The sequence below is a fragment of the Microtus oregoni genome, unplaced genomic scaffold (assembly GCF_018167655.1).
Source record: "Microtus oregoni isolate MIOR12 unplaced genomic scaffold, Mior012 000012F_ref0000307, whole genome shotgun sequence".
Lineage (NCBI taxonomy): Eukaryota > Metazoa > Chordata > Mammalia > Rodentia > Cricetidae > Microtus > Microtus oregoni.
The window spans coordinates 33155149-33182391 of record NW_024543071.1 but is presented as its reverse complement, the minus strand read 5'-3'; the positions used below and the strand labels follow the sequence as shown (position 1 = coordinate 33182391).

General features: G+C 44.8%; 1 protein-coding gene across 5 annotated transcripts in view; it reads left to right on the top strand.

Moving 5' to 3' along the window:
* The window catches only part of Smarca2 (SWI/SNF related, matrix associated, actin dependent regulator of chromatin, subfamily a, member 2), a 168216-nt gene extending 151353 nt beyond the window's left edge, over positions 1-16863 (top strand). For 3 of the 5 annotated variants that reach the window (XM_041660994.1, XM_041660995.1, XM_041660993.1), the window contains exons 29-34: positions 79-132; positions 10346-10451; positions 10905-11006; positions 13158-13290; positions 14820-14962; positions 15928-16863. In XM_041660994.1, the coding sequence (XP_041516928.1) occupies positions 79-132; positions 10346-10451; positions 10905-11006; positions 13158-13290; positions 14820-14962; positions 15928-15963 (574 nt within the window). In that variant the 3' untranslated portion in view covers positions 15964-16863. The remainder of the gene's footprint in view (positions 1-78; positions 133-10345; positions 10452-10904; positions 11007-13157; positions 13291-14819; positions 14963-15927) is intronic. The other 2 variants (XM_041660996.1, XM_041660997.1) reach the window with 1 other exon arrangement.
* Positions 16864-27243: the final 10380 nt, after the last annotated feature.

Here is a 27243-nt window from a genome sequence, read left to right as displayed (position 1 = left end):
ACCCAGCCTGAGGAAGGGGCTGGGCTGGGAGGAGGACACAGGTCTTCTGACTCTAGTGTTCTTTTTACTCTGCCGCAGGTGTAACGTGGAGAAGGTGCCCTGTAATTCTCAGTTGGAAATAGAAGGAAACAGGTCAGGACCTGCCTTATATTCCCATGTCTCTAAACACAGGTATCCTTTGGTACACAAAGCAAGCCAATGCATAGACTTGGTCTTTGGGAACCCCTTGACCTAGTCACCGCTCCCCTGCCCCCAGTCGCCCCTCCTTGGGATGGGGTTGCAGGCACACATGTTCTTAAATACCTGCTCTGCTTTTGAGGCCATTGTACGGTGTGCTCACCTGGAAGAGCCCACCTGTACATGCGTACCTTACAAAGCTGGCAGGAGTCATCTGGCCTGCCAAGCCTGCAGCACCTCAGAGGTAGGTCTCTGCCTCCTCAGCCCCATCTGCCCTTCATCCTGGTGTGCCCTATGGACCTTGTCATTCCGTGTTACCCAGGTGTTAAAGCTTAACGCCTTGTACTCCAAGCACTCGAGGGGACCTGATGATGTGTGTAACGTGAACTTGGGTGCATGTTCATATTGCTGAGCATCCTGGAGTTGACTACAGTTGGCATGGGGGTTGAAGGGGCAGGTGTTTCTTGTATTTACTCCCGAGCGCATTCTGAGCTGGATTTCAGGGTCTGTGACCTTTGAGCGTCCCATCGTTCTGAGTCCTAAGCTTCCTCGGCCAGTCTGTCTCACTTTCATGTGCCTCTGCCCCGGCTTGGTGAAAATCAAAAGTGTTCTTTCCCTGAAGATGCTAGATTTCGATGGTGTTGGTTGGTGGGAGATGGATGCCCAGTTAGGAGTTATCAGTACGTTGAGGGTGGGATTTTCCTCCCTTTCGATCGAGCTGATTTGTTGAAATTATCATTGTAGTGCTTGCCTCCTGTCCTTCAGTTTTGTCAAATGATCCAGTAATGTAGTCTACATCCTCAACCCTAACCCAATCAGTGCAGGATCTGATCTAGAAACGAGAGGAGAATTGAGGTTGTATCCTGTATTTCAGGATGAACAGGTCCCCGTCTGTGACCTTTTTTTTAGAATAAGGCCTTAAATACAAGTCTGTGGAGAGGAAACTTGAGCAGGATTGTTGGCGTCCAATCCTAGAAAGCATACACACCACAGTGCCTGCTGAGCACGGCCAATGATGCTCTCTCTGTCTCTATCATCAGGAGAAAGGAAGGATTCCGGCAGACTTGCAACAACAGTGACTCTGTAAGACTGGGCTGTTTACATAATAAAGTGACTTGCCTGAACCTAGAAAGGAAGCCTAGAGTCTAAATGGTGAAATGGAGGCTAAACACCTGCCCTGCCCCCCACCCCACCCCCAGAGCAGGCATTTGTCTGAGTCCCTTTCCCCTTTGCTCCGCCTCCTCTCCTCCATCAAAGCAGTCATGTTACCATGAAAAAGAGGATTAATGACTTTAAAGGCTACTGCAAACCTCTGATGTCATGCCTGAGCCTTCTGAGGGTAGAGGGATATAACCTTTTGCAGTCAGAACCGGGATAAATCCATTTTCACTAAATACACATTTAAATGGTCGTTTCCAGAGGTTGGAAGAGTCTTGTCTGCCTTGCTTCCGTGGATGCTCTTTGGAGCTGGTGTCCTCCCATATTGCCTCCTGCTTCTTTGTCCCCCTAAGCCTGAGCGAATTGTGTGGCATTTGGAGTTGTTTTATCATAAACTAACCCTTCTTGAGAGCAGTTGCTCAAAAACCCTTTCTTTCTGTTCAAAATCCCAACGATTTCCATACTAGTCTCTATGTAAGTATTGAAAATGGGGCGGGGGTAAAATAGATTGCCATAGCGCAGACCTCCTGGTGAGAGTAAGGAGGGACGGTGGGACAAGGAATGTCTCCGTTGGCTTGTGTTTAGCACCGGGATTAGATTGGAGCGAGCATGAGGGATGAGAGTGTACAAACCGAAGCACCCAGTAGTGGCATAAGCAGCTATCGCAGGAGATGTGGGTAAGCAGACTGCCTCTAGAGACATGTGTCCATGTACAGCTAGACTTCTCTGTCCAAAGAAAGAAGAGCCAGCCCCGTAGGAAGCAGCAGAGCAGACCCGGAAGGCAGTGAACTCCAAAGTGAGGAGCCTGAGTGTGATCTTCAAGAACTCAGGTCTCGGAGGCAGCTCCCGTGTCCTGGCGGGTGACTGTCTGGTGTCCCATGTTGAGGATGCAGATGAGGATACATCTGGGTTCCTGCCGAGAGGATGCAGTGACCAGTGTGTGGTGTGTGCTGTGGTTGGTGGGATGGATGCCGCCCACAGAGGGAACTGACTAGGCTGTGAGAAAAGGAGAGAGGATTTGAGGCCATGTCACATGTTCGTGTTGGGGCTGGCGCTCTGTTGGCACTGTGGGACAGGAACTGAATGAGGTGTGTTAGGAGTTAGAGTGAACTACAGGGGTGTTGTTGGGGAAAGGGGGAAACATCATTCCGATAAGGAAGTGGCACTGGGGAGGAGGATGGCAGAATACATGCTCAGAATGTCTGCTAGACGTCCGCAGACCGAGACTGAGGTGGGGCCCTCAGAACTCTTGGCTCTGTTCCCTGAGCATTTCCTGTGCCATCTCTAGGAATGGCGGTGAAAGGAAATGGGGTATACACGTGGCATTATGTATACATGTTTCTGCATACATGTGTGTATGTGGGGGGGGGGGGTGTAGCCCAGCCCTGGGGGTAACCCAGCTCTACAGACTCCACAGCAGGACTCTTAAGTCATCTCCGCGGCTGTTAGCAGCCCTCGTTGTCGTGACTATGTCATTAGTGTTGACTGCTCTTTCAGAACCAGCCAACAAATTCTCTTAGACAAAGCCTATTTTTAGCAGCCTTGACATTAGGTTTTCTATATTTCTCTAAATGGAGGAGAAAGGCTGCGAGGATGGCTCTCGTGCCCCGGCGTCTTTGCACTTAGAGGCTTCAGCTGGATTCCAGAAGAATTACCATGAAGCAGCATCGTGACCAGGTGGATGCATTTAGACAGAATTCGAGTTCTGGGTGCTGAGAAGTTTCTCATTCCCTGTCAGCCACTTGAGACCTCACCCAGTACTGCCAGTTTCCCTCCTAGACTGCCTGGGGAGGTTCCAGCGTGATGTTCAGTCTGAGAAAAAGTCGCCTAGAGCAGGACTTTCAGTACTGGTCTTGTAGCTCCCTAGAGATATCCCGTCCATCTAGAGACTTGGGGTGGGGGTGGGGTATTGCTGTGCCATCAACAGCCTAATTTTCCTTAGCCCAGTGTTTCCCAAACTCATTTTTTTCAGTGAGCTCTCTTTCCAGGAAACATCGTTAATAGCCAATAGCCCTGTGAGTTGGTGTGCTGTGGCACACTCTTTGAGCAACGCTGGGTTAGAGGTCTAATACTTCATTTAGAGCGTATGTGGGTAACTGTGGGTTCTGGTGTCTTCCTTCACCCTCATTACAAATACTGCCAATGTAGTGTTGTTGGGGCAGGCTGCTGTGACTCCTGGTGACTTGACCTTTATGGTACTCACTGAGTTATGCTCACATACAGAAGGTGGGTGGACTGGACAAAGACACTAGGTCCATCTGCTCTCTGAGGCACGGGGGGGGGGGGGTTTCCTGGTTTGTTTTGTTGCTTGTAAACCCAGCACAAGCTAGGGTCATCTAAGAAGAGGGAACCTTAATTGAGAAAATGACTCCAAAAACTTGGTTTGTAGGCAAGCCTGTGAGATACTTTCTTGTTTGATGATTGATGTGGGAGGGTCCAGCCTGCTGTAGGTGGTGCCACCCCTGGCAGGTAGTCCTGGAATGTATAAGAAAGCAGGTTGAGGTGGGCAGTGGTAGCACACTCCTCTAAACCCAGCCCTCAGGAGACAGAGACAGGCAGATCTCTGAGTTTGAGGCCAGTGAGTTCCAGGGCGGGCAGGACACAGAAAAAGCCTGCTTTAAAAACAAACAAAACCAAACAAAAAGGCAGCATCAAAAACAAAAAAGAAAGCAGGCCGAACAATCCGGTAAGTAGCATTTCTCCATGGCCTCTGGCTCAGTTCCTGCTTCCAGGTTCCTGCCCTGGCTTCCCTCAGTGACAGAGTGTGACCCAGAGGTGTGTGTAAGATGAAATAAACCCTTTGTTTCCCAAGTTGCCTTTGGCCATGGTATTCTAGCTCAGCAACAGAAAGCAAATGAAGACAGAAGGCCTCCCCTAGCTTCTAGTATTACTCTGGCCCTACAGGCCTTCTCTTCCTCTCAGGCCCCAGCTATATGAATGACCCCTCGGGAAGAGGAAAGAACCCCTATTGGAAATAGCAGAATGTATCCTTTTATAGGGATAATGTTGTCTTTAAACTCGATTCCGTGGACATTTTGATCAAAAATGGATTGATACTGAAGATTGCAGAGATTAGATAGATTTTAAATGCATAAACCCTTTTCTGTTCATGGGTCAGATTTGTCTTACTCCAGAATTTACCAAAATGGCTAATGCAGGAAATGGCCCTCAGAGAACTGCCACCACCCACCCATTTAAAGCAAGCAGCATCTGAGCCCTGGGCTCTTCCAGTAGAGAAACGTCAGACTTTATTTGTTTCTAAAAGATTTGTGTCATAAATAAACCAAAAGCTCTGACGCATGTTTACCATACAGAAGTAAAGACATTGTAAGAGTCAAAGGGCAGGATACTCAGAAGGTGAGAGTCAGTCTGTCCTTATATTTTGAAAGGACAGCATCTCAGGTTTCCAGGAGGAAATGGTGAAGGCAACGGGGAGCTGGCAGGCTAGGGAGGTGACAGGCCAGTGAGGTGGCAGGCCATTTAGCTGTCACGTCAGACAGAGGGAGGTGAGAATTCATACCTTCTCTTGCTATTATGAAATGTCAAGTTAGAAAAAAAAATGTGTAGGGAACTAGATGGCCGGTGTCAGTATTTCTAAAAGTCAAGCAATAGGTGGTAAATCTACTAAAAATGTCTCAAGATGCCTGCCAAGAAAATAGAAGAGCCAGACTTGGTAGTCCATGTCTCTAATTCCAGTACCCGGGAAGATGATGCAGGAGGATTGGGAGTTGAGGGTGAAAATATAAAAAATTAATATAAAGTGAAGAAAGAAAATAAAATGCCTGCAAGTGTATGTCCTTTTCCAAGTGTCCCTGTCAGTGGTAGACATTGTAAGTGTGATCGATAGAGTCTTATGATCGCAGTATCTTAGGTAAAGTTGTCAGGTAATTAATTATTCTGCTTATTTACTTTGCTTTATTGGTCAGCTCTGAAGGAGTCAGTAGTGAAGCCTGCTGCCCATTTGATAGCAACCAAAGCTTGCCATCTGACACACACACACGCCGTTTTGTTAGGGAAAATAAAATGGGATTTTTGACCTGCAGCACATTGTTGAACAAAGTAACCCAATCAAAATGTTGAGACCCACTCTGTGGGTGACCTGGTTCAGAGCTGTGCTGGATTATAAATCATGGCGCAGAGTATGTTACTGTGAGCATGAAATTGCCCCTATTTACTCTGATCTCTTTCTCCTATTCTTATTTCAAAACTTTTCAGGACAGACTACACTTAAAATTCTATAACCTATGGATGTTTTGTTTTGTTTTTCAATTCCATAACAAACAAACAAATTCCTTCTCCTATTCTTTTAAACCTCCCAGCTTTAGATTCCTTAGTATCCCATCACTGGGCTATTTGACTTAAATTATTTTAAGTTACCCTACGATGACCATCTTAAACATCTTAATCCTTTTTACTTTTACATATGTGTTGTATGTTTCTGTGTGTGTGCACATGCTGTGGAACGAATGTGCAAGTCAGAGGACAGTGTAGTAGGAGGCCTCTTACTTGGTCCCAGCCGTCCAGACTCCCGAAATAACCACTCAGAAGCTGTATTAATTAAATCACTGCTTGCCCTATTAGCTCTAGCTTGTTACTGGCTAGCCCTTACATCTAGAATTAACCCATTTCCATTATTTTATATTTTAACACAAGGTTTGTTTCCTACCGGCAAGGTTCCAGCTGACAGCTCGCATCTCTCTGGCTCTGCCTTCTTTCTCCCAGCATTCAGTTTAGTTCCCCCCCCCCCCCCCCCCCCCCCCCGCCTAGCTCTATTCTGCTAAGCCACTGGCCAAAACAGCTTCTTTATTCATTAACCAATAAAAGCAACACATATAGACAGAAGGACCTCCCACACCAGGACGACTTGTGGGAACTGGCTCTCTCCTACTGTTTGGGTCTGGATGTGGAACATTAGGCTTGGTGGTATCTGCATTTAGTGTTGAGCCATCTCTCTGCCCCACCCCCATCTTATCTTTGTTTCAGCCTAGAGGAAGCGATAATAATTAGAACAGCATCAGAGTGCCACTCTTCCTGGACTGGGTGAAGTCAGGTGGCGATGCTGAGTGGGGGCTTAGCTTCTTTGCCTCCTCTTTCTTGATAACTGAGGAACGTGGTGTCTGTATTCTTTCTTGATATGTGGGGTACTTCTGACAGCTAACCACCCACCTTCTAGAAACAAAAGCATGTCCTGTACTGATTGAATGGCACCAGAGTCTGGGATGTCAGAGCCAGTGTCAGTCGTGGCTCTGTGAGCGTGAGACCCAGACAGGAGATCTCACTAGTGACTGTGGTGTGCTCATGGCTTGTGTTTCATACCTCGCCAGAATTCTGGGGTCCCTTAGATAATCGGGAAACAGCTGGAATCTTTTATCAGTAGTGTGTATCTTCTTCCGAGAACCTGATCTGAGGAGAAACCAACGTTTCTCACCCCCTGCTATAATGTCATTCTAGTTTCTAGGTTTTCTTCCCAAATTATGTCTATGTAGGATACCCTCAGGACTGCATTAATTTCCCTATGCCATACCCCCAACCCCAAGTGGGTGTTCTAAAGCATAACTTCATTTTTTTTATGGAGTAAGTCATAGTTTTACTTTTGTTGCTTAAAGTAAACAAGACTTACTTTGACTTCAGGCAGTTATATTTTGTCCACAACCATTAAAGGCAACTGATCAGCTTCATCAGATGATAAAGAAAATACAGGCTAGGGTATTTGCCTTGCAGGTTTGATCCTCATACTACAGAAACCAATCAGGCACGTGTTTAATCCTTGCACTTCAGAGGATCGGAAGTTCAAAGATCAGCCTCAGCTACCTAGTGAACGGGGCCAGTTTAGTCTATATATGAGGTTGTCTGGGGGTGGGGGCAGGCAGAGGAGAGTGGGGATCATAAAAAGGGGGGAAAGTATTAGACTTACTGCTCTGTACTTGAAAGGCATCATTGGAAGATATACCAGCCATTGTTTTAAAGGAAGGTATTTCTAAGCAGGTTAGTCTAAAGCGTATGTCCTGCAGTACCTAACTTAGGTGAAGCTGGTATTTCTGCAGGGGATGCATCATGTACAGCCTCCATCTAGAGTCAGTAGAACAGATGGGGAAAGGTCACCTGGTGGGTTGTAGAGGTGACGAGAAAAAAACTGGCTTCTAAATCTCAGTAGTGTGTGCATGTGCACCTTGCATGCAGGGTTTGCAGGTCCGCGCTTATGGGTGAAGCGTGGTCCCGCTTATGGGTGAAGCGTGGTCCCGCTTATGGGTGAAGCGTGGTTCTGCTTATGGGTGAAGCGTGGTGCTTCTCTTTGTGCGCATGACATAGCCATCATCTTCCTGCGTCCATTCACCCTGGGAGACAGGAAAGTGCTTGCCACCTGCCCTTGGAATCCCCAAGTTCAGGGAGATCTTTCTCTTCTCCCGCCAGCCCTGGGAAGGATGACAGGGGAAGACTGGATTATAGAACCTGTTGGCATCCTGTGGGAAGGAGAGAAATTTCCGGGAAGGGCGGTACAGAGAGTTAAATGCAATTAATAGTAAAGTGACTGTCCCCCATGTTTACGGAGAATGCATCTTGATTGTGGGGGGATCATAACATGTTTGAAGGGGGTGAATTTCAACCCCGCATTAGCAATATGTAATCCTAGCAGCTAGAATGATTGCCACAGGCTTGGCTGTCTTCGGGCTTTGGAGTAGACCGTGTCTCACCACCTCCGGCACCAGATATAAGAAATGTCCAGTCATCCATGAGGATGCTCGGAAGAGAAGGAGACTGTTCTGCTGAGCTCAGAAGGTGTCACCCTGGAGGGCTTGGTCACCAGACAATTTCCTTAGGTGGCTTCCCCAGAAAAAGAAGGATAGAGTGTTTAGTCCAGTGGGGCTTTATTTTTTTAAGTAAGATAAGATACATTTGCTCTCATTTAATAGCACCAACACCAATTCTGGGAACAATCCGCTCTCCTCTTCTGAGCACCGGTGACTCTGACTTGTCTCTCTGGTGAACCTGGGATCCGCAGGTTTGACAGGACAGAGAAGGCAGGCACAGGTGGCCTTTGTGACCTTGTGCTCTCCGAGTTCTAGTCTGTTTCCTGGGTCTAGTCCCTGGTGTTTAATTCTCCCTTCACAGGATCTCGGGTGAAATCCGGAGTCTGTCCATCACGGGTGTCCAGAGCAGAGATGTGCTTGTAATCTGTCAATAGAAAACTGACACCATCTGTTGGGGACGTAGGAAATGACACTGAAGATGTCACTGAGGTTTGGGTCTTAAAGGCACGGCTACAGAAAGGTCTGGCGTGTAGATTGATGCCAGGATTTGAAGAATATTAATTTTAAAGGAAACACTCAGAATTAGAATGTGTGTGTGTGTGTGTGTGTGTGTGTGTGTGTGTGTGTGTGTGCTGTGCTCTGTGTGTGTGTGTATGTGAGAAAGAGAAGAGGGGAGAAGGAGAGAGACATTTTTTGGTGCTATTCAGATATTCTTTTTTAAAACAGGTAAAATATGAGTTTATAAATTTCAAAGCATCAGGAAAATTGTGGCCCTGCGTTGAAATTGGTTGTAAACAAGAAAATGTGCCATATACTATGATGCAAATTACAGATGTACAAACAAATGTATCTCAGCCTGCCGGGATGGAGGAGTAAGAGGACACCTTGGTTCTTGCCACGGAAATCCAAGAATCTAATTTCCTAGCATTCCGTAGTCTTGTTTTCAAACCTCTTGTGTTTGTCCCCAATGTTGTATTCATGAGGCATCTATGCATTAAAAATAAAAGAAGAACAGTGACCCGCTATGGCTGAAAAACTTGCCCACCCTTTGACTGAGTATTGTCGGTTAATTTATGCAGGCCCCTTTGCACTTCAGCTTTTTCCCCACTGGTTGCTAGGCAACCACTTGAGTTACTGCGCATGCCTCTTTTATGATAACTGTCATTATGATTATTTTTTAATTATACAACTGGGACTGTGGATTAAAGCAGCATATTGTCACCCGTGCCTTGCCACTGCCTCTGCGCATTCCCGAGCACGGGCGCAGCCACCTTCCAAAATTTACATGCCAGGGTTTACGATTACCATGTGATGTTTCTGCCTTCACAAAAGAACTGGGAGACGCCGTCAAAAGGGCAGCGAGATTTTTGTGGAAAATGACTAGACCATATATCATAAGCTGTTATTGATTTAGGGAGGCCCAATCGGGTATTAGGATCTTGAACCTCAATTATCCTTCTTTGTTGCTTTCACTGTGCCTGACTCCCAGCGTTAAGTGATGTGAAAACCTTGTTGCTCTGCAGCCTGTTCTTCCAAATGACAAAACGCTAAAGCATTTCTTTACTAAACCTGTTTTCAATAAAACACCGTGCACTGGGGGGAGGGCGCAGCCCAGGCTAGAAACATGCAGTGTGCATGTTAGCAATTGTTCTTGGTTTGGTTTTTTTTTCCCCTAAATTGCCAAATTGCTCCACACACAGAAGTGCATGTAGGAGACGTGAAGGGGCTCCTCGGGCAGGGGATAATAGAAAGGACTCATGGCATTCGAACACTGTAAAAGGAACGAGACAGAGAGGACTGTGGGGAGCGCACAACAGCTTCGCATTTGCATCTCTCTGTATATTTTAGCATATTTTCTAAATATACAGTGAATTTGAAGACAAAAGGAACATGGGAGTCATGTCTGTGTGCTTTCTCCTAACTCATTTAAAATGAGGCTTGGGGCTCAATAAGTTATTTTACATATTTCTGTCATGATGAAAAGAGATTATCTCCTGACAGGGGAGTTTACAGAATACTTGCCACATTGTGTGTGTGTGTGTGTGTATGACAGAAATGGGGACCTAACCGTGCTTTCATGTGGTTTGAATTTGGCCCGGGGGGGGGGCAGTGGTGGGCGTTTCCTCCATTTACAGAGGTCCCCCACTCGCCGTGCCTGTATTGGTGGGGCCTCCATTGCTTTATTGACAGTCTCTGAAAGGACCCCTTCCCTGAGGAGTGCCTCATCTGCTTTCTTTCTATTTGTCTCCCCCATCCTGCAGTTCAGGGCGACAGCTCAGTGAAGTCTTCATTCAGTTGCCTTCCAGGAAAGAGTTACCAGAATACTATGAATTAATTAGGAAGCCAGTGGATTTCAAAAAGATCAAGGTAGATGCTCTGTTCACTGTTCTTGGAGTAAACAAAGGGGATGCATGGCTGCGCTGGAGTGATTCTCGGTGGGGCTGGGGTAGTGGTCTCCCGGTTGCTAAGCACTGACCTACACAAGGCTTGCCCCAGGAGAGGTGGGGAAGGGATGGCTCTGGTTTTTTTTTATTCATGTTATCTGATCATTGGACGCTCAGCTTATATACACTGCATGTTGTTGGGAACCTTCATCTCCCTCCATTGCCATGCAATTCCCATTCTGTGCACCTTCCTCCCCATGCCTAGGAACACACACGGGTGGGAGGGTGGTCTTGCTCGATGGCATCCCTTGGGGTTGTGCAGTCCTGCCTGCTCAACAAGGCTGAACGCTATGAAGAGAGAGGGAAACCTGGGCTTCCTTAAACAAGCAAGGACAGTTACATATTCCTCTTCTGTTTTGTTCAAAATTCCCATCAGGAAAGAATTCGTAATCATAAGTACCGGAGCCTGGGTGACCTGGAGAAAGATGTCATGCTTCTCTGTCACAATGCACAGACATTCAACTTGGAGGGATCTCAGGTACGTGTCGAGTTGTCTGAGAAGTGTCTAACCTTAACCGTGCTGAGGTTCTCAGAAGTGAGGCCTTTTTGTTTCTACTTTTCAAATCCCTGCCTCCACCCCTAGCAGAACACAAAAAACCTAAAGGACATGTTCTCTGCTGCCAATATGAATAGAGGGAGGTTTTGTGCTGTAGCTGGTGGCCTTCTTCTCACACTTCCTTCAAGGCTCACCTTCTCATTAGAAGAGGAACTCAAGCAAGCCACTGAAGGCAATGCTAAGGCTGGGTACCATTTCTGTGCTCACAGAGACTGTATGCAATGATAGTAACCTTCGTTTTTCTAACTGTAACTTTACACGAAGGATTCAAAGCACAGTGATTTAAAACAGAATGGGGGGGGGTTTGCTCCTTTAAGTTCCCTTCTCCACTGTCAGGAAATCATTGTAAATAACAGTGAACTCATGAACATAAGGAGGAGGACATTCCTACTTTAATTACAACTCAATTCCACTTACCTTTGATGGGAACTGATCTTTTTTTCCAATTTGTCTTTCCGACCTGATGCTCCCATATCCAGCAGAAGAGAGGGAAGAGGCCAGGTCAAGTTACTCAGAGACCCTGCCCGTGGCTTGTTGCCGAGCAGTGTCCAGTTTCCCATCCAGGAATTGACAGTGTGCCCCACACATCTCCCCGTCCTGGCCTCGAGCCTTTGCGCTTGTCTCTCCCCAGCCAGTTCATCCTCACCCTGGCTTGTCAGCTCAGATCTCTGGCAGATTTTTTTCCCCCAGCGTCCCACCCCACTGTGTTATCCTTCTCCCTGCTGTCTTCCCCGTTTGCCTCAGGCTGCCGTATCACTTCCTCGAGTATGTGGTGACGTCATCTTGACAGCAAAAGAATCCAATCCTAGAGAGCAAAGGCCATTCCTTGACACACTGCTTTTGAATCGTGGTCAAAAGACAACATAAACTTTACCACCTTAATTGTTTCTTAAGGGTGCAGCTCAGTAGTGTTAAGGCTGCCCCTGGGGGTCTTTAACAGGTCAGTGGCAGTATTTCATCTCTTAGAAATGGTGACACCATATGCCTTTAATAGTTCTTACCCCACACCCTAGTTCCTCTATAAGCACCCTCTACATCACATGAATTTGACTACGTAAGTGGGATCACCTCATGTCCATCTGTCGGTGACTGGCTTCCTAGGGCTGTTCTGTGTTGTAACAGGTGATGGGAGACCCCTCCTCCCAAAGGCTGAATCCTATTGGCTGCATCTGCCATGTTGTCTTTAGTCGTCCATCTACCTGCAGGTCTTTGAGCTCCCTCTTAGCTCTTGGCTATGGTGCATCTTCGGAACACGGGCGTGCGGAGGATACGTACTTCCCCATGACTCTGCGTCTCATTATTTTGAGTGTCTCTCCAGACATGAGGTTGCTGGATCATAGAGTGGCTCTGTTTGAATTTCTTGAGGGAAAGGACCGTGTTTAGGTTGACTTACTGTTTCTCAGTGGTGTCTTATCACTGCTGTGCACGGTGTGTTAGGTGACTTGGCTGCACCGAAGCTCGGCGACAGGGAACAACCTCGTAAAGGGTATTTAAGGGAGCCACTTAAATAAGTGTGGCTTAAAATATTGATTTTGTTGTCAAAGATACTGCCTTCTGCACCTGTCTACCACAACACATCCTTTTGAGTTTGGCTTCATGTATTTGGTCTTCCTCTGAGTAGCTTTTTGCCTATATTTAGACTCAATGGTTTAGCCTCTGGGTTTTCACCAGAGTTAATGGTAACCTGGGAGTGGCTCAGTGTTGAAAGCATTTAACATACAAGTGTGAGGACCAGTTTAGAGTTCCAGAATCTGGGTATGTTTAGGGGCTAGCCTATAATTCTAGCAGATAGATATCCTGCCTCAGTGACTAAAATAAAAGAGTGACTGAGGAAGATACCTGATGACCACATGCTTGGCTACACCCACTGTGCACATGGAGGAGGTGGGGGAGCCAATAGTGGCGTCTCTTAAAATAAAGCTTGTGTGTGTATGCGTGCGCATGTGTGTACTTGCGTGTGTGTGTGTGTGTGTGTGTGTGTGTGTGTTGTTGAAGGAGGGAGTTGCATACAACAGTTGTGGGTCTGTGGGCCTCAGCCTATGGTTTTTAACAGTTGACACTGTGACCATTTAGATCTATGAAGACTCCATTGTCCTACAGTCGGTGTTTAAGAGTGCTCGGCAGAAAATTGCCAAAGAAGAAGAGAGTGAGGAAGAAAGCAATGAAGAGGAGGAGGAAGATGACGAAGAGGAGTCCGAGTCAGAGGGTAAGCCCCCGCCTTGGGCCCCGCCCACGTCCTGGGCTGTTTCCACAGATACTTAAGGCCATGTGCTCTCCCTGTGTGCATGGCACCTGTCACTCCTTAGCACCGTAGCCTGACAGCCACAGGGCTTAAAGAACATGCTAGCCCCATCACCCACCCCCACATCTAACAAGTTCCCACGGGGTGCTGCTCGGCCCAGGCCCCACTTAGTCAGTCATTGATTTTTTAAAATAATTGTCAAACTGATCTGAGTGAGGACGCCTGTCAGTTTTGGTCTGCTTAGAGACAGGCCTTCAAGACCACCGTTTGGTTGACTCCTAATTATTTGCTTAGTGACTTGGGAGGTGAAAATAAATGGTATAATCTATAGTATTTTGAGAAGTGTGTTCTAGTTTTATGATACTTTTTTAGCATAAGTTTCCACACTTAACAGATCCAAAAGCATTTTAAAAATGTATCAGAACGTCTTATTTTATTGTTCCAATGAGGCTATTTCCTTATATTCTCCCACGAAACTGGAAGTCCCATCCCACATATCCTTTCTGCAATGACCAAATCCCCTATCTCCGCTGTAATCTGTATAGCCAGGCTTGAGATCTATGAACACCGGCTTATGTGGTAGCTCTACCTTCTCGTGACCTCACCCTCAAATAGTTGGGAGTGGTAGCTATTGGGTACCTAGTCTAGAAGTTGTTTCGGAGCCGTGGCACTTTGTACTCTTCTGAGTACGAGCAGAAGTGGCTGCAGTCTTCCTGAAGGTGCATTTGACGGATAGCATTAGAATGTCTGATGTGGCTACTACCACTGTACCCCCACGAACGTCTGCCAACATGGCTTCACAGTGGCTTTGTTTGTTACAACGCCCATCGCTGGGGACCGATTAAATCAGTTGTAGAGTGAATCGAGCATGGGAACTTTTCAGGTGTTGAACAGAATTAAGCTACATGAGTGAGCTAATACATTTGGCTCTCTCCTGTGTGTAAGTAAAGAGCAAGGCATGGACAGTGGGTGTGCCTGAAGATCCATGTAGTAACTAAATAAAATTGTGTGTGTGTGTGTGTGTGTCTATACGTACTTGGATTTTTGGTGTGATAGTCTATAGAATTTTTTTCTGTGAATAATCACTAGAGAGCCATGAAATGGGGCAAAAGAAGCATGTTGTCTTCATTTCCATTTTGTCCTCTTTCTACATTAAAAAAATGCTAATGGAACTCTACTAAAGTTTTAAACTAAAGAGTAACTTACACAGTGGAATCATCCTTTTTTAACCTTTGTAAGATTTGTTAATAGTTAATGTAATTTTTTTATTTGATAACTGCCCTGTTGAGCCCTTGGGAGCCAGGGAAAGGATCCATCCGCTACACTGAGGTCTTCCTCCCTGTGACTATGTCACTTACCTTCCCGTTGGCACAGGGATTCACTAGACAGGGTGCTCTGGAGGCTCTCTGACACTCTGGGAAGTCATCTGCAGGTAGGATAATCATTTTACTGATTTTCAATCCTCACTGTGGTCTGTTGTGTTTCCACTCCAGCAAAATCTGTGAAGGTGAAGATCAAGCTCAATAAAAAAGAAGAGAAAGGCCGGGACACTGGGAAAGGCAAGAAGAGGCCAAATCGAGGCAAAGCCAAACCTGTCGTGAGCGATTTTGACAGCGACGAGGAACAGGATGAGAACGTGAGTGCGCATGCCCGGGCATCTCCAGCTCTCAGGCTGTCTTGGGGTACATGCCCCTCCTCCTTTCGACTGAGGATGGGAACAGAGCTGCAGAACTTAGAACGCGGAGTCTAAAGCTGCGTGTGTCGCTGCAGACATGAAAAGCTCCTCCATCAGTCCCCACCCCTCTTTTCAACCTCCTAGCGCACGCAGGTGCAAATACAGTTTTCTTCATGGCTGGTTAATATTTTATATCTCTCTCACCCAGCTTGCTGTAAGCATATAGCAAATCAGATAAAATAATGGTTAGAGGAGGAGAAGGAAAAAGCATTTTGATGTCAGAGTTTTGGGCTGTGGTGCCCTGAGATTAGATATCTCGAGGCTTTTGTTTTATCGGGAAATTTTTTAAGGAGCGTTTTGTCAAAGCAGGTAGCTTCTGCTCTGAAGAACAATTAATGTTTGTATGTGTATCATCACGTAGATGTGACTTGGGTCCTGGTTTCTGGTCCGGGAGAACAACAGGCAGAAGCTTGGCCAGTCCCCTCCATTGACTTTCGGCTTCCCTACACAGTTTCCATCCTGGAAAGACCAGTTTCCATTTTAGTATATTTGTGAATTTGATTCTCCTTCAATACTTTGCAACCTCAGCCCGACTGGAAAGTTCTAGAATTAGGCTTATTCTATTTTGGTTAGATTTAAAATACTGTGTTTTCTTGAGATGGCTTACCAGAGAGCAGATATTCAAGGCACGATCTTTCTCTTGTTGTGGGACAGTTTTTTCCAAGGCTCAGATAAAAATAGAAACAGTTCGCTATAAACTTCAGAAGCCGAAGTGGCAGACAGCAAATACGGCTGGCAGGCATTGCCTGGGGATTGTTGGCTGGGCACTCCTCAGCATAGAGAGTGCCCATGCCCCCACAGTCAGTGCCTGTCTTCCCACGGAAGGAGATGTGGCACCCTCAACTCTTTCTACCTTTCTCTCTCAGGAGCAGTCAGAAGCAAGCGGGACTGACGATGAGTGAGCAGTGTGGACTCGAGCTGACCGCGGCAGAACCGAACACTTTCTTCCCCTCTCCTTTCTCCCCAGTGAGTTCATTTGCCCTTTGGGCACTGGGTTATTTCTCCGTCCTCATTTTCATCTAGAACTAGCTTTAGGATAGTGCCAGACAAACATATGATATCATGGTGTAAAAAAAAAAAAAAAGAACAACACGCACACACACACACACATTTGTAACATATTGTGACCAAATGGGCCTCAAAGATTCAAAGATTAAAAACAAACAAAAGCTTTTGATGGAAAAGATGTGGGTGGATAGTATATTTCTACAGGTGGGTCGAATTTGGTAGCGGTTTGATGTGCTTGCTTCTGTCCTCTGTCCTGGTGAGAAGATTTCTATCTTCTACAGTGCTGATGACCAGGAGCAGCCACTGAAGGCCACTGGTTATTTTATTTTTCATCAGGCGATTTTCATTTGTTCAGTATTGTTTTTGTTTGTTTGTTTTTTACACTGTGGTACATATAAGTGACTTCCCTATGTGACAGTGTACAGTAGTTAGATATCACCTACATATACATTTTTCCATTTTATGCTCTATGATCGGAAGAACAAAAGAAAAAAGCTTTTTGACTTGTATAAGATTTATGTCTACTGTCAACATTGCGGATTTTTTTTGCTCTTGTTTTATTGACAACGCTATTGAATATTACAGTGTCTAGAGTGTCCCGATGGCTTCTTTTGTCACCTGAGCTCCTGTGTTACCAATGTGTATGGTCTCCTTCTCCCTAAAGTGTACTTAATCTTTGCTTTCTTTGCACAATGTCTTTGGTTGCAAGTCATAAGCCTGAGGCAAATAAAATTCCAGTAATTTCGAAGGATGTGGTGTTGGTACTTTCCTAATAAACCGATAGCTTACCTTGATGCTGTTGCCTCTTCTTTTATGAGTCTGGGGGCGCTGAAACCTTTTGGGCTTGACATGGCAGCTTCCTGCAGAGAGAGGAGAAGGTTATTGCCATATAGATCACATGAGCAGAGGGGACTTCTCCAGAAACGATCTGTGCGTGTTGTTAAAGGCAAAGGAGACCGCTGCTTTCCTAACTTAAAGAGGGGCGACTGCTGTTCAAGCCACACTGTCCCTGTCAGCTTTGTCTCATAGCTTAAATTTCATTCATTAGTCAGAAAATCTATAAAGGTAACATTTTTATGTGGAGACTGGCCCAGTGAATACCTGCATACCATTCCCACTGAGATTTAACAATATTTTCTGCTCTGCACTCCCCGTTTTAATAAGCTGGGAGGATGTAAGTCACAGTATCACACCCTCAGCACAAATCTAAGAGCAGGAGACTGTCCCACTGTCACAGGAGAAGGGGTTAATATCCATTTCCTAATAGCTGTTGGACTAGTTGACAGCCTGTTTCCCAACTGTCCTAAATTTGTTTGTTTTTTCTATTATACATCTCAATGTCTTTTCAAAATCTTCAAAACGCCATCGCAGAGATTGGCACATCTTTTCCCGAGGAACCACTGGCAGAGTCAAATGGAAGTTTCCTGCACCACTAACAAGTGGGCAAACATGTTCTAAGGAACAGTTGAGGGTTCCTGAGATTATGCCTGGTGGGATGTCCAGAGCACGGTCTTGAGAAACTTCATCTTCTTGTCAGCTCTTGTCTGGCTTTCTGGTTACCCTGAGCATCCCAGAATATTGTATCTCATTTCTTGGTTTACGTGTAGGATTTACAAAGACTTCAAAGAAGAAGCCAAATTAAGTTTCCTTTCTGAGGTGGTTTAGTATCAGTTCAGAGAAAACTGTAGGAGGAGAGAGCCGCTTTTTGGTTCCCACTTCCCAGAACCAAAATAATCACACAGAAACTATATTATTTAAAACACTGCTTGGCCCATTAGCTCTAGCTTCTTATTAGTACTATTCTCTGATGTGGGATTCACTTAAAAATTATATTAATATGGGGTTTCTCTTAATTTTTTGAGTTACCTTTCCATTACTACAGCAAGTGCTGGAGATACTAAACTCCTAACAAGAAAAAGGTTCCCAGCTCACACTTTTAGAGCTTCTAGTCCAGAGTCTGTTCACCCTATTGTTCTGGCTAAGGCTGTACATCCCAGTGAAGCCAATACCTCAGAGCAAGAGAGTGGAACCAAGGTCCTACAGTCGCCTTCAGAATCATGCTACCAGTGACCTCAAGACCTCACGCTAGGCCCCACCTGCTCAAGCTATGACTACCTCCCAAAAGCACCCCCTTGGGGAAATGTAAGCCATGAGCCTTTGGGGGCTATTCAACATCCAAACTACATCAAAATAATATTCTAAGCGTACTTTTTCCTACCGTTATTGTTAAGCCTGTCTCTGCCAGCTTTATAAATTGGACTTTGTTCATTTATAAAGTGGACCTATTATATCAGAATCAGTACTGTTGATAGTTTGAAAGGGTCTTAGGATGTGTTCCCATAGGAAATGATGTATATATATATATGGCTTCAGTCAAGCTCTCCAGGTACACACTGTGTGGAAGACATTCCTCAACATTTCTCCCATGTAAACACCAGAACTACCCTTCCAGGGAGATCCTGGGAGCCTTGCCTCAGGTAAGTCCCTCAGAGTTGACGTCAGTCTCCTCTGTGCTCCTGGCAACCTGAGTTAAGGTAAGACCTGTGCTCAGAGCGTGGGGCCGCATGGTCCCAAATGAGGTGATTTTCATAGGTCTGCCCTTTAGAGTGGGATATTCTGGTGGACGTCTGGCAAGTGCGCCAGATACAGCCATGTATCCTTCAACAGCACAGTGCTTTTGGGGAAACAGTGTCGAATGATGTCCTCGCTGTGCGAATATTATAGATCATGCTGATGAGAAATGGTAGCAATGGTGCCAGATGCTTCTATGGGACCACTGTTGTATATGGAAAGTCACTATGCAGTGAGTGGCTGCTCTGGAGCAGGCATGGCTAAGGTTTTTAAAACCTAATTTAAAGCTGCTCTCTCTCTCTCTCTCTCTCTCTCTCTCTCTCTCTCTCTCTCGTTATAAAACTGTGATCATAACCCTGACTTAGAATCAAATGTGTGGGTTGTTCCTGGCTTTGTCCCAGACATGCTTGAGTTTCAGTTTCCTCTGCAAAATGTGGAGTGAGTTGTCTGTAAGCCTAACCGTATAGTTCATATATAGCCTTGTTATTAAAGGTTTCTACTATTTAGGGAAAAAAATAACACACAAATGTCATTAAAGAATACCAGAAAAATTTACAGAATTAAGAGGCAGTTTGCAAAGCAGTGGTTCTCAACCCTCTTAATTCTGTGACCTTTCATACAGTTCCTCATGTTGTGGTGACCCTCCCAGTCATAAAATTATTTCATTGCTACTTCATAATTGTAATTTTGCTTCTGTTATAAATTGTAATGTGAATATCTGATATGCAGACTATCTGATTGGATCACAACCCACAGGTTGAGAACCGCTCTTGTAAAGGCTCATCAAGCATTGATGGTTTCAGACTTAATGTTTGACAGAGTGTAGTTCCCTGGACCCACATAACCAGCATCATTTGGGGACATGGGACTCAGGCTCATCCAGAACCCACTCAAGGAGAAACTCCTGGTGTGCCCTGGAATCCATCACACCTTTCCTGGTGTGGAAAACCACAAATCTATGTGTGGCAAATTTCTGTTCATTCATTTCAGGGGAGCAGTGTGCAGCCACATTCATCTTCTTTTCTATTGCTATGTCCAGTGTGAACACCCTGCACCCCATCGTTCTAAAGAAAGTCTGTGTACGTGAAAATGGATAGCAGGGTGGAGGGATGTTATCTCTCGCCTATCCTGTCCTGTGTGTGTGACAGCCAACAGTCTTCATTTGTTTCTGAGTTTAACCTCATTCTGACTGATACCGTCTAATGCTTGGGGGAAATATCTTTGGTTTGCTTAGCAGAACAGTCCCGACAGTCTCCTGCTAATGGATACAGCCTCCCCCCCCCCCCCACACACACAGGAATTTCATATGAACACTCAATCTTGCTGCACAGATGCCTTACAGGAAAGAACCAAGCTGATTCTTGAAATTTGCTAGAGGTGTGCCAAGCTAAAGGATGGGCTTTTGCTTGTTTGAATATGCAGTCATATAGTGTGTGAGGCTCACAGCGTTCTGGAGGTAGAGGTAGAAGAATCACCTCCACAAGCTGGGGCTGTGTTGTGAGACTGTTTCACCCAACACCCTAGCAACAGAGTATTCTAAACCTCGAGAAAACTGCTCCTCAAAAGTGAAGGAACAGTTGATAGTCTAAACAGAAAGAGTTTGAGTTCAAGGCCAGCCTGGGTTATCTAGTGAGGCCTCCCCCCATATCAAAGACAGAGAGGGAGGAATAAAGCATACTAATTATATTAATAGTTGCTTAGATTTCTTTTTTTTTGTCTTTGATTTTCTGTAGTTTCTCATAAAAATTGAAGGCTTTTCTTTTCAATTGTGAGTGGGACCATCTTTTTTTCTTCAGGGAAAAGGAAAATAAAGGGCAGAGACTGTGCTGTATGAAGAAAGAGTCCCAAAGCTATCTTGGATCCAGTCCCCCCCAAATACCAATGACATTTTTATAGTGCATAGAAAAATAGATCTTAAGATTCGTATAAAGTCACAAAAGAATAGCAAAACAAAAAATTGGAAGCAGTACTTCTTAGCATTGAAATATGATTTAAAAAACCTATAATAAACAAAATAGCATGGTACTGCCATAAAGACAACATATGTTCTATCGAACTGAAAAAGTCTTTAGAACAAAACTCCATACTTACTGTCAATACATATATGCCAAAGGGACCAAAGGCATGCAGTGGGAGAAAGTCTCTTTAATAAAAACTGTTGGCCCTCGTGTGCATATACCCAAAGGATGCCACTTCCTGTAATAGCTTTCACTGGCTTTTCTCACAGCAGCAAGAAATAAAGTCAGCCTAGATAGCCATCCACTGGAGAAAAGGTAATGAAAATGTGGCACATGTATGCAATGGGGTTTTATTCATGTGTGCAGAAGAAAAGTGACATTAGCAGGAAAAATGCTTGAATCTGGAAAATATTAAGGGAGGTAACCCAGGCTCAAACCGTATGGTCTCTCTCGTACGCAGATCTCTGCCTCTGTTACATATGTGTGTCCAAGAAGGGGAAGAGAGGGGTAAAGGTCAGAAAACTAGAAGGGACAAAGGACAGGCAAAGAAGACAAGAGAACAAAGCGGAAGGATGGGCATTGGGGGAAAGGACAGAGAGGGGAAAGACGAGGCAGAGAAGGGAGGGATAGGACAATCAAGTCAAATGAAGTATGGATGATAAGCCCATACAGACCTACTACTTTGTAAGCTAATTTAAAATTTATAACTGAAAAAGAAATGAATGGTGTTGCCCACATGCAAATGCATGGAATAGGCCCCTCTCTCACATATGCAAAGATCAACTCAAAGTGGATTAAAACCTAACTGTGAGAGCGAGAACCTATGAACTACTTAATTGCCAGATGTAGCACGACTAATAAAAATCCAGAGGCAGATATTGGGGTTCAAGTTGAGGATCAGAAAAGCAAATCAGCCAACCACTAGAGAGCTCTTATCTCTACGAAATCGTCAGACTGAAAAAGAGAGTGAGTTCCTGTCATCCTGTCTTATATTCTTCTCTAGGGCTTGGATTAAAGGCGTGCACCACCAGTGCCAGGCCTTTTAGGCTTACTAGTGTGGCTGCTGGGATTAAAGGTGTGTGCCACCACTGCCTGGCCTGTATGGTTGATTAGTGTGGCTAACTTTACACTCTGATCTTCAGATAAGCTTTATTTATTGAAACACAAACAAAATATTACTATTTCCCCTCTTTTGTGTAAAAAAGTAGGAGTCTATAAATAAAAACTTAAGTACAATAACTCTATACAATATATATAGGCAATAAGTACATCGACTAAAAGACAACAGTAGTTTCATGACCTTGAACTGGACAAAAAGTAAATCTGATGCTCACACTACAGGGTAACAAAAGCAATGGAGACCAGTGGGACTGTTTGTCACAAAGTGGAAGATTTCTGCCCAGGGAACCTAGAGGACAGAATTGTGTTTGCAAAGCATGCATCTGAAAGGGATTGTGACCCAAAGTATATAATATACAAAATAGCATCCCCCTCCCCATCTGACTTGAGACCAGGCTCAGGAGCTGCATAGGTATCTCTCAGAAGATGTGGAAACTGCCAGTCAGCATATGAAGAAAAATTTATCATTACTTACGTAATCAGGGAAAGACATAAAACCTCAGTAAGCTCCTGCCTCTCACCAACTAGGACAGCTGTTCTACAGATGGCTCAGAGTCGGCCAGAAATGGAGCAAAGGGGAGATTACATAGTATTGTCAGGAACCCAAGTTAGTACAACCATTACAGAAAACGGTGCAAGGATCTTCCAAAACTTCAAATAATTACCATATGTATGTGTGCATGTTTGTATGTATGTATGCATGTAGTGAAAAGAAATGAAATCCATTTGCAGAAGAAACATCTGCACTGCTTATGAATATCCAGACCTAAATCTACCTGTCTGCTCAAAGAGAATGGCTATATTGCATGGTCTGCCCATTCTGTATCTACACACTAGGAATACCAGTAAGCCATCCCAGCGTAGCAGTATTAGCCTGGTGGGCATTGCATTCATTAGAGTGATCTGGCATGTGGAATCTAAAGAACTTGGTAAACCTTAAGAGTGAAATAGTAGTTACCAGAAGCAAAGGGTAAAGGGTTGGGAGCGGGGAGTTGGGGTGATGGGGCTGAGGTCTGAATTTTACTATTTTTAAGACTACGTTCTTGTTCTATCCATTCTGTTACAGTCGGAGTAGCGGTGGTTAGCAGTGACTAAAGCAGACGATAACTGTTCTCATCTCAAAGACAGATGTGACTATGCTATCCTGGTTCCTCGGTATACAATGCAGAAGCCCATCAGAACATCACACTCTACTCCTTAAATATGCAGGATTATTATGTGTCATTCGGAAAGTTCAAGGAACCCAGAAAAGCAGCGTTAGAGGAGGATGAAATATTTGACTTCTCTTCTTCCTAATTCACCTCCCCAGACGACTTGTGCAAAAGAACAACATCAGCATCCCTGATGATCTTAGCATGTGGGCAGATGGAATGCTGGATAAAATGTTACACCGTCTGGAAAGAGCCAGCGGGGAAGGCCTTGCTGTAAGGGCTGGCTCTTCCCTTGTGGTATGGCACTGTCGCAAAGTAGACCTGCCCACAAGGTTGTAGCTTTGTATTGTCATCTCTAGGGTAATTATTTAAAAAGCTTTTAGTTAAAAAACTTTTAGAAGTATAAGGGACAAAGATGTACTTGAGTGGTGGGGTGCAGGCTTCACATGCAAAGACCTTGGAGTTGATAGTCTGGTTGCTAAGGTCAAAGAGTAACTGGTACGCTAAGGAATGAAATATAGCACATAGGATGCAGGAAGTGCAGAAGACAGAAGACAAGGCTATAAAATAGGAATATTGATTAATTATTAATTCAGCTATGGCAGACCTCACTATCAGAGTTAACAAGAAACAAACTCAATCCAAATATAAAGACACTTATAAAGAGAGGATGGCTTCCCATTAGACATCAATTTAATATCAGAGAAAAACCCTCGGGATAAAAAAGGTTACTACCTACTGAGGAAAGGGAAAATTGCGATGTAAATTCAAATTTCCTTCCTCTCCATCTACTATTGTTCATGCACCTTTCTCCCAGACTTACTAGTTTATAAACTTGCAACACATTTGCCCCTTATAGCAGGAAGGTTTTGGAGGTGCATATCTTAGTATGAACACTTCTATAATCAGCATATTAAAGCAGGACATGGTGGTGCGTGCCTGTCATCAGGGGAAGCATGAAGATCAGGTGTTTAAGGCCTGTGTCTGCTACTTAGTTTGAGGCCTGCTTGGGCAGCATGAAGTTCTGTCTCAAAAGGCAAAATAACAGAAGCTGTTCAGAACATTTTCCTCACCTGCAGAGGCTTTCTCAGAGTCATTTGTCCCCAGCTCAGAAGGCGTAAATCACAAACAATCCTACACCAGTTTGGAATTATGACCAATAGAGAAGCTATTTATTTAAAGGGGAAAAACTTACAGATCACCATCCCAGACAACAGCCCTCTACGTAATCCGGAATGGAGCCCACTCGCTGGAATCGAAGCCGGAAGCCAGAGTGCGTGCAGAGGGAAGTGGCCGCTTTTTTAAAGGGAGAGAGACCACGCCCCAGTGGGCTGGTATCTCAGCGGCTATTGGCTGAAGGAGCGGAAGGAGCTCCTGCAACACAGCCCCCCCCCACCATAAGCCTCAGGCAACACCCACTTTTTATCACCCTAGTTTCACAGACAAAGAGAATTGCACATTGTGAAGTCTCTTGTGGTTTTTTTTTATCCTATTAATGTTTTTTAAGATTCATGTTTTTGCACCTTTTTATTGCTGAGTAGTATTTCATAGTGAATATTCCACAATCTGTACAGCCTGGGTCTCCCAGGAATGCAAGGGCTGGGAACAGCAGGGACAGATTGTGTAATTCCTTGAATCCCTGGGGCTGGCAGGACCTGAGCCCTGCCAGCAGAGGCTTCTCTCTTCCCTTGGTCTTCTCAAGAAACTTTCTCACAGTGGCAGTTTTAGGGGGAGGCTGACCCTTAAAGGAGACACCAGCTCATTGTGGTGAGGTTCACACTTGGCTGTTTTCTGTGCTTTGGTAGAAATGTAACTGTTCGTCCATTTAGTGGACTTCAGAAGCACAGTGTTTGCAGTGAGTGTGACCCCGGGAAGATGCCCTTCTACAGAAGGAAGCCTATGACAATAATTCACACTTAAGGACTTCTAGAGATTTCTTAACTTACAAATGTGATTTACATTTATGTTTGTTTGTTTAAGGAGGTTAAATTGGAGAAGTAGAACTCCAAGATTGGGTAGTACCCAGTTACTACACAGATTCAAACATGGGCTCCCTGTGCACATAAGCGCCACTTCGAGAAAATTCTGTCCACACGAAATGTCCTAAGACACGGTAGTGGAAAACAGTGTCAGGAAGAAACAGCACAGTCCTCTAAGGTTCTCTCTACTCAGGGTGTCCAGTTCCCCAACACTTTCCATCAGTGGCATTTAAATCAGCCCAGGTGACTTTCCACCTTTTCTGGGAATATGTATGGGATCAAAGTCCTTAATAACCCGTGTGGATAAGGAGAGCTTCCTTAGAATCAGGACCAGCCTCCACCAGTTCCAAATGTTCTTCGATGGCCTTTCTTTAAAACAGACATCGAGGGCTTCTTACACTGAGTCCTACGTTCAACGTGGAACAAAGACCATGTGCCAGCACTTGTGTGTCTGTCCTGTATGGCCTCTGAAGTTAGGAGGACCTCATTTAAGAAGCCTTCTCGGTGGATGATCTGATGTGGTTAGCCACCAAGGTTAAGTAAGACTCCTGCGGTATGCTTTGTCACCCAGTTGGTGTTGTGCTCTTGGTTTGCCTTATAAGACCCGGAAAGGGCAAACCTGGTGTCTGGTTTGGGTTCAGCAGTGGATGAATATCATAACCTGGTTTTGCTTCAAAGTTGTTTTCCTTCTGTTGATTTCCAAACCAGCAGGCAAGCAGTGCAAACAATGTACGCTTAATAGGGACAGTGGTGTCCAAAGTTAGGTGGTCCAGAGTGAGAGGCCCACCGGGTCACAGCAGCTTAGTCCCCCAAGGTTCTGAAAAGTGATAGTAACAAGATAGCCCATGCTCACATATTTATGCAGAAGTATTTAATACTAAACCCACAGGGTTTTCTTGCATCTTTAAGAGACTTAATGTCCTTCAATCTATGTTGCCATAATTTCAACTGGCAATTTTTTTTTCTTAGTAATGAAATAATAACTTGGTTATTATCAATAGTGCTGTAGAAGCCATCAAATATTTTTTTCTTCATGCCTATTTTAAATACAGTAAGTAGCACACAGATTCTGAAGAGAAACACCATCACTCAACGAAGAGCACACCATTCTTTCCATTTAGTGACTATTCCATTGCATCATTGGAAGTCATCAAATCTGTTCCACGCAGATGATGTGGTTGTGTCTAGCCTGTGCCTGTCACTGCTGATAACAACGGATGGTGTGAATAGGGTGAGCAGCCGAGTGCTGTAGGTGTAGAGGGGCCTCGAGAGGGTTTCTTTGGGGCTGTTAAGAGAAATTTGGATGATAAGTGGGTGATATGAAACATGGCTTAAAGCTGAAGAGAGGAAATCATTGTTGGCATTTTAGTCTGGCTGGACCATGAAAAAAAAAAACCTTTTCCAAATGCCACTGGCAAAATGGCATGAGCATACTCAAATTTCAAGTCATCAGTGAGAAATGTCTGCCAGGAAGCAAGTATCGACTGCACCAGAATTACCTGAAGAGCTTGTGAAATCAGATCTTCGAGTTCCATGTATCATAGAGTTTTTGCTGTTTAAGGCATCGGGCCAGGACCTGAGAATTCCCCTCTCTGAGATGTCAGCAGTGACCTTACACTGGCCTCTGGACCACACCTTGAGACTGACTGCCCCTGATTACAAGCGAGTCTTCAGTTACACTTGGCCAGCACAGCATTGTATTGCATTACACATTATCACAAACATTTAGAAATGGATATAGCTCCTAAAAATCCAGATTTGATGCTTCTGTTGGAAAACTGGGGAAGCCCATGGCAGAAACTAAATTTTCCATTTCCTGTTTGATTAAACTAAAAGAGCCACTTACTTATCCTTGAACATGCCATGGCAGTATCCAGATACACCTTCCCGGAGATCGTCTGTGACTACTGTTTTATTTGTTAAGTAGACAGTGTGTCCCCACAATGCTATTCTAGAGACTGTCAGAATTCTGTATGAAAACTCGTAAAGTGTGTGCAGCAAGGCTGAGAAGAAACAGTGAAATTGCCACGGACCCTCACAGTAGTCCCAGGAGAGTTTATCGACGTCAGCGGAGATATGGACATCGGCGAATGCAGTGTTAGATAGGAAGACACACAAGTCCACATGGCAGGTGAAGATGCCACTTAGGGATTCAGAGAAGACACAAATCTTTCCCAGTGTACCCGGATAGCATCCGATCTGGTCGGGCCACAGAGTTTAAAATGTGAGTGACTTACAAAGTAATTAAAAATTCTTTTCAAGTACATTAAAAAAAAAATCTCGTCAATCTTTGTTTGAAACGGGAAGTGTTTGAGAAAGTAACCCCGCTTAAGAAAAATGAGCGCAGTGTGACGTCCCTGAGCCACAGAATGTGGGCAGCAGTTTTTGTCAGAGGC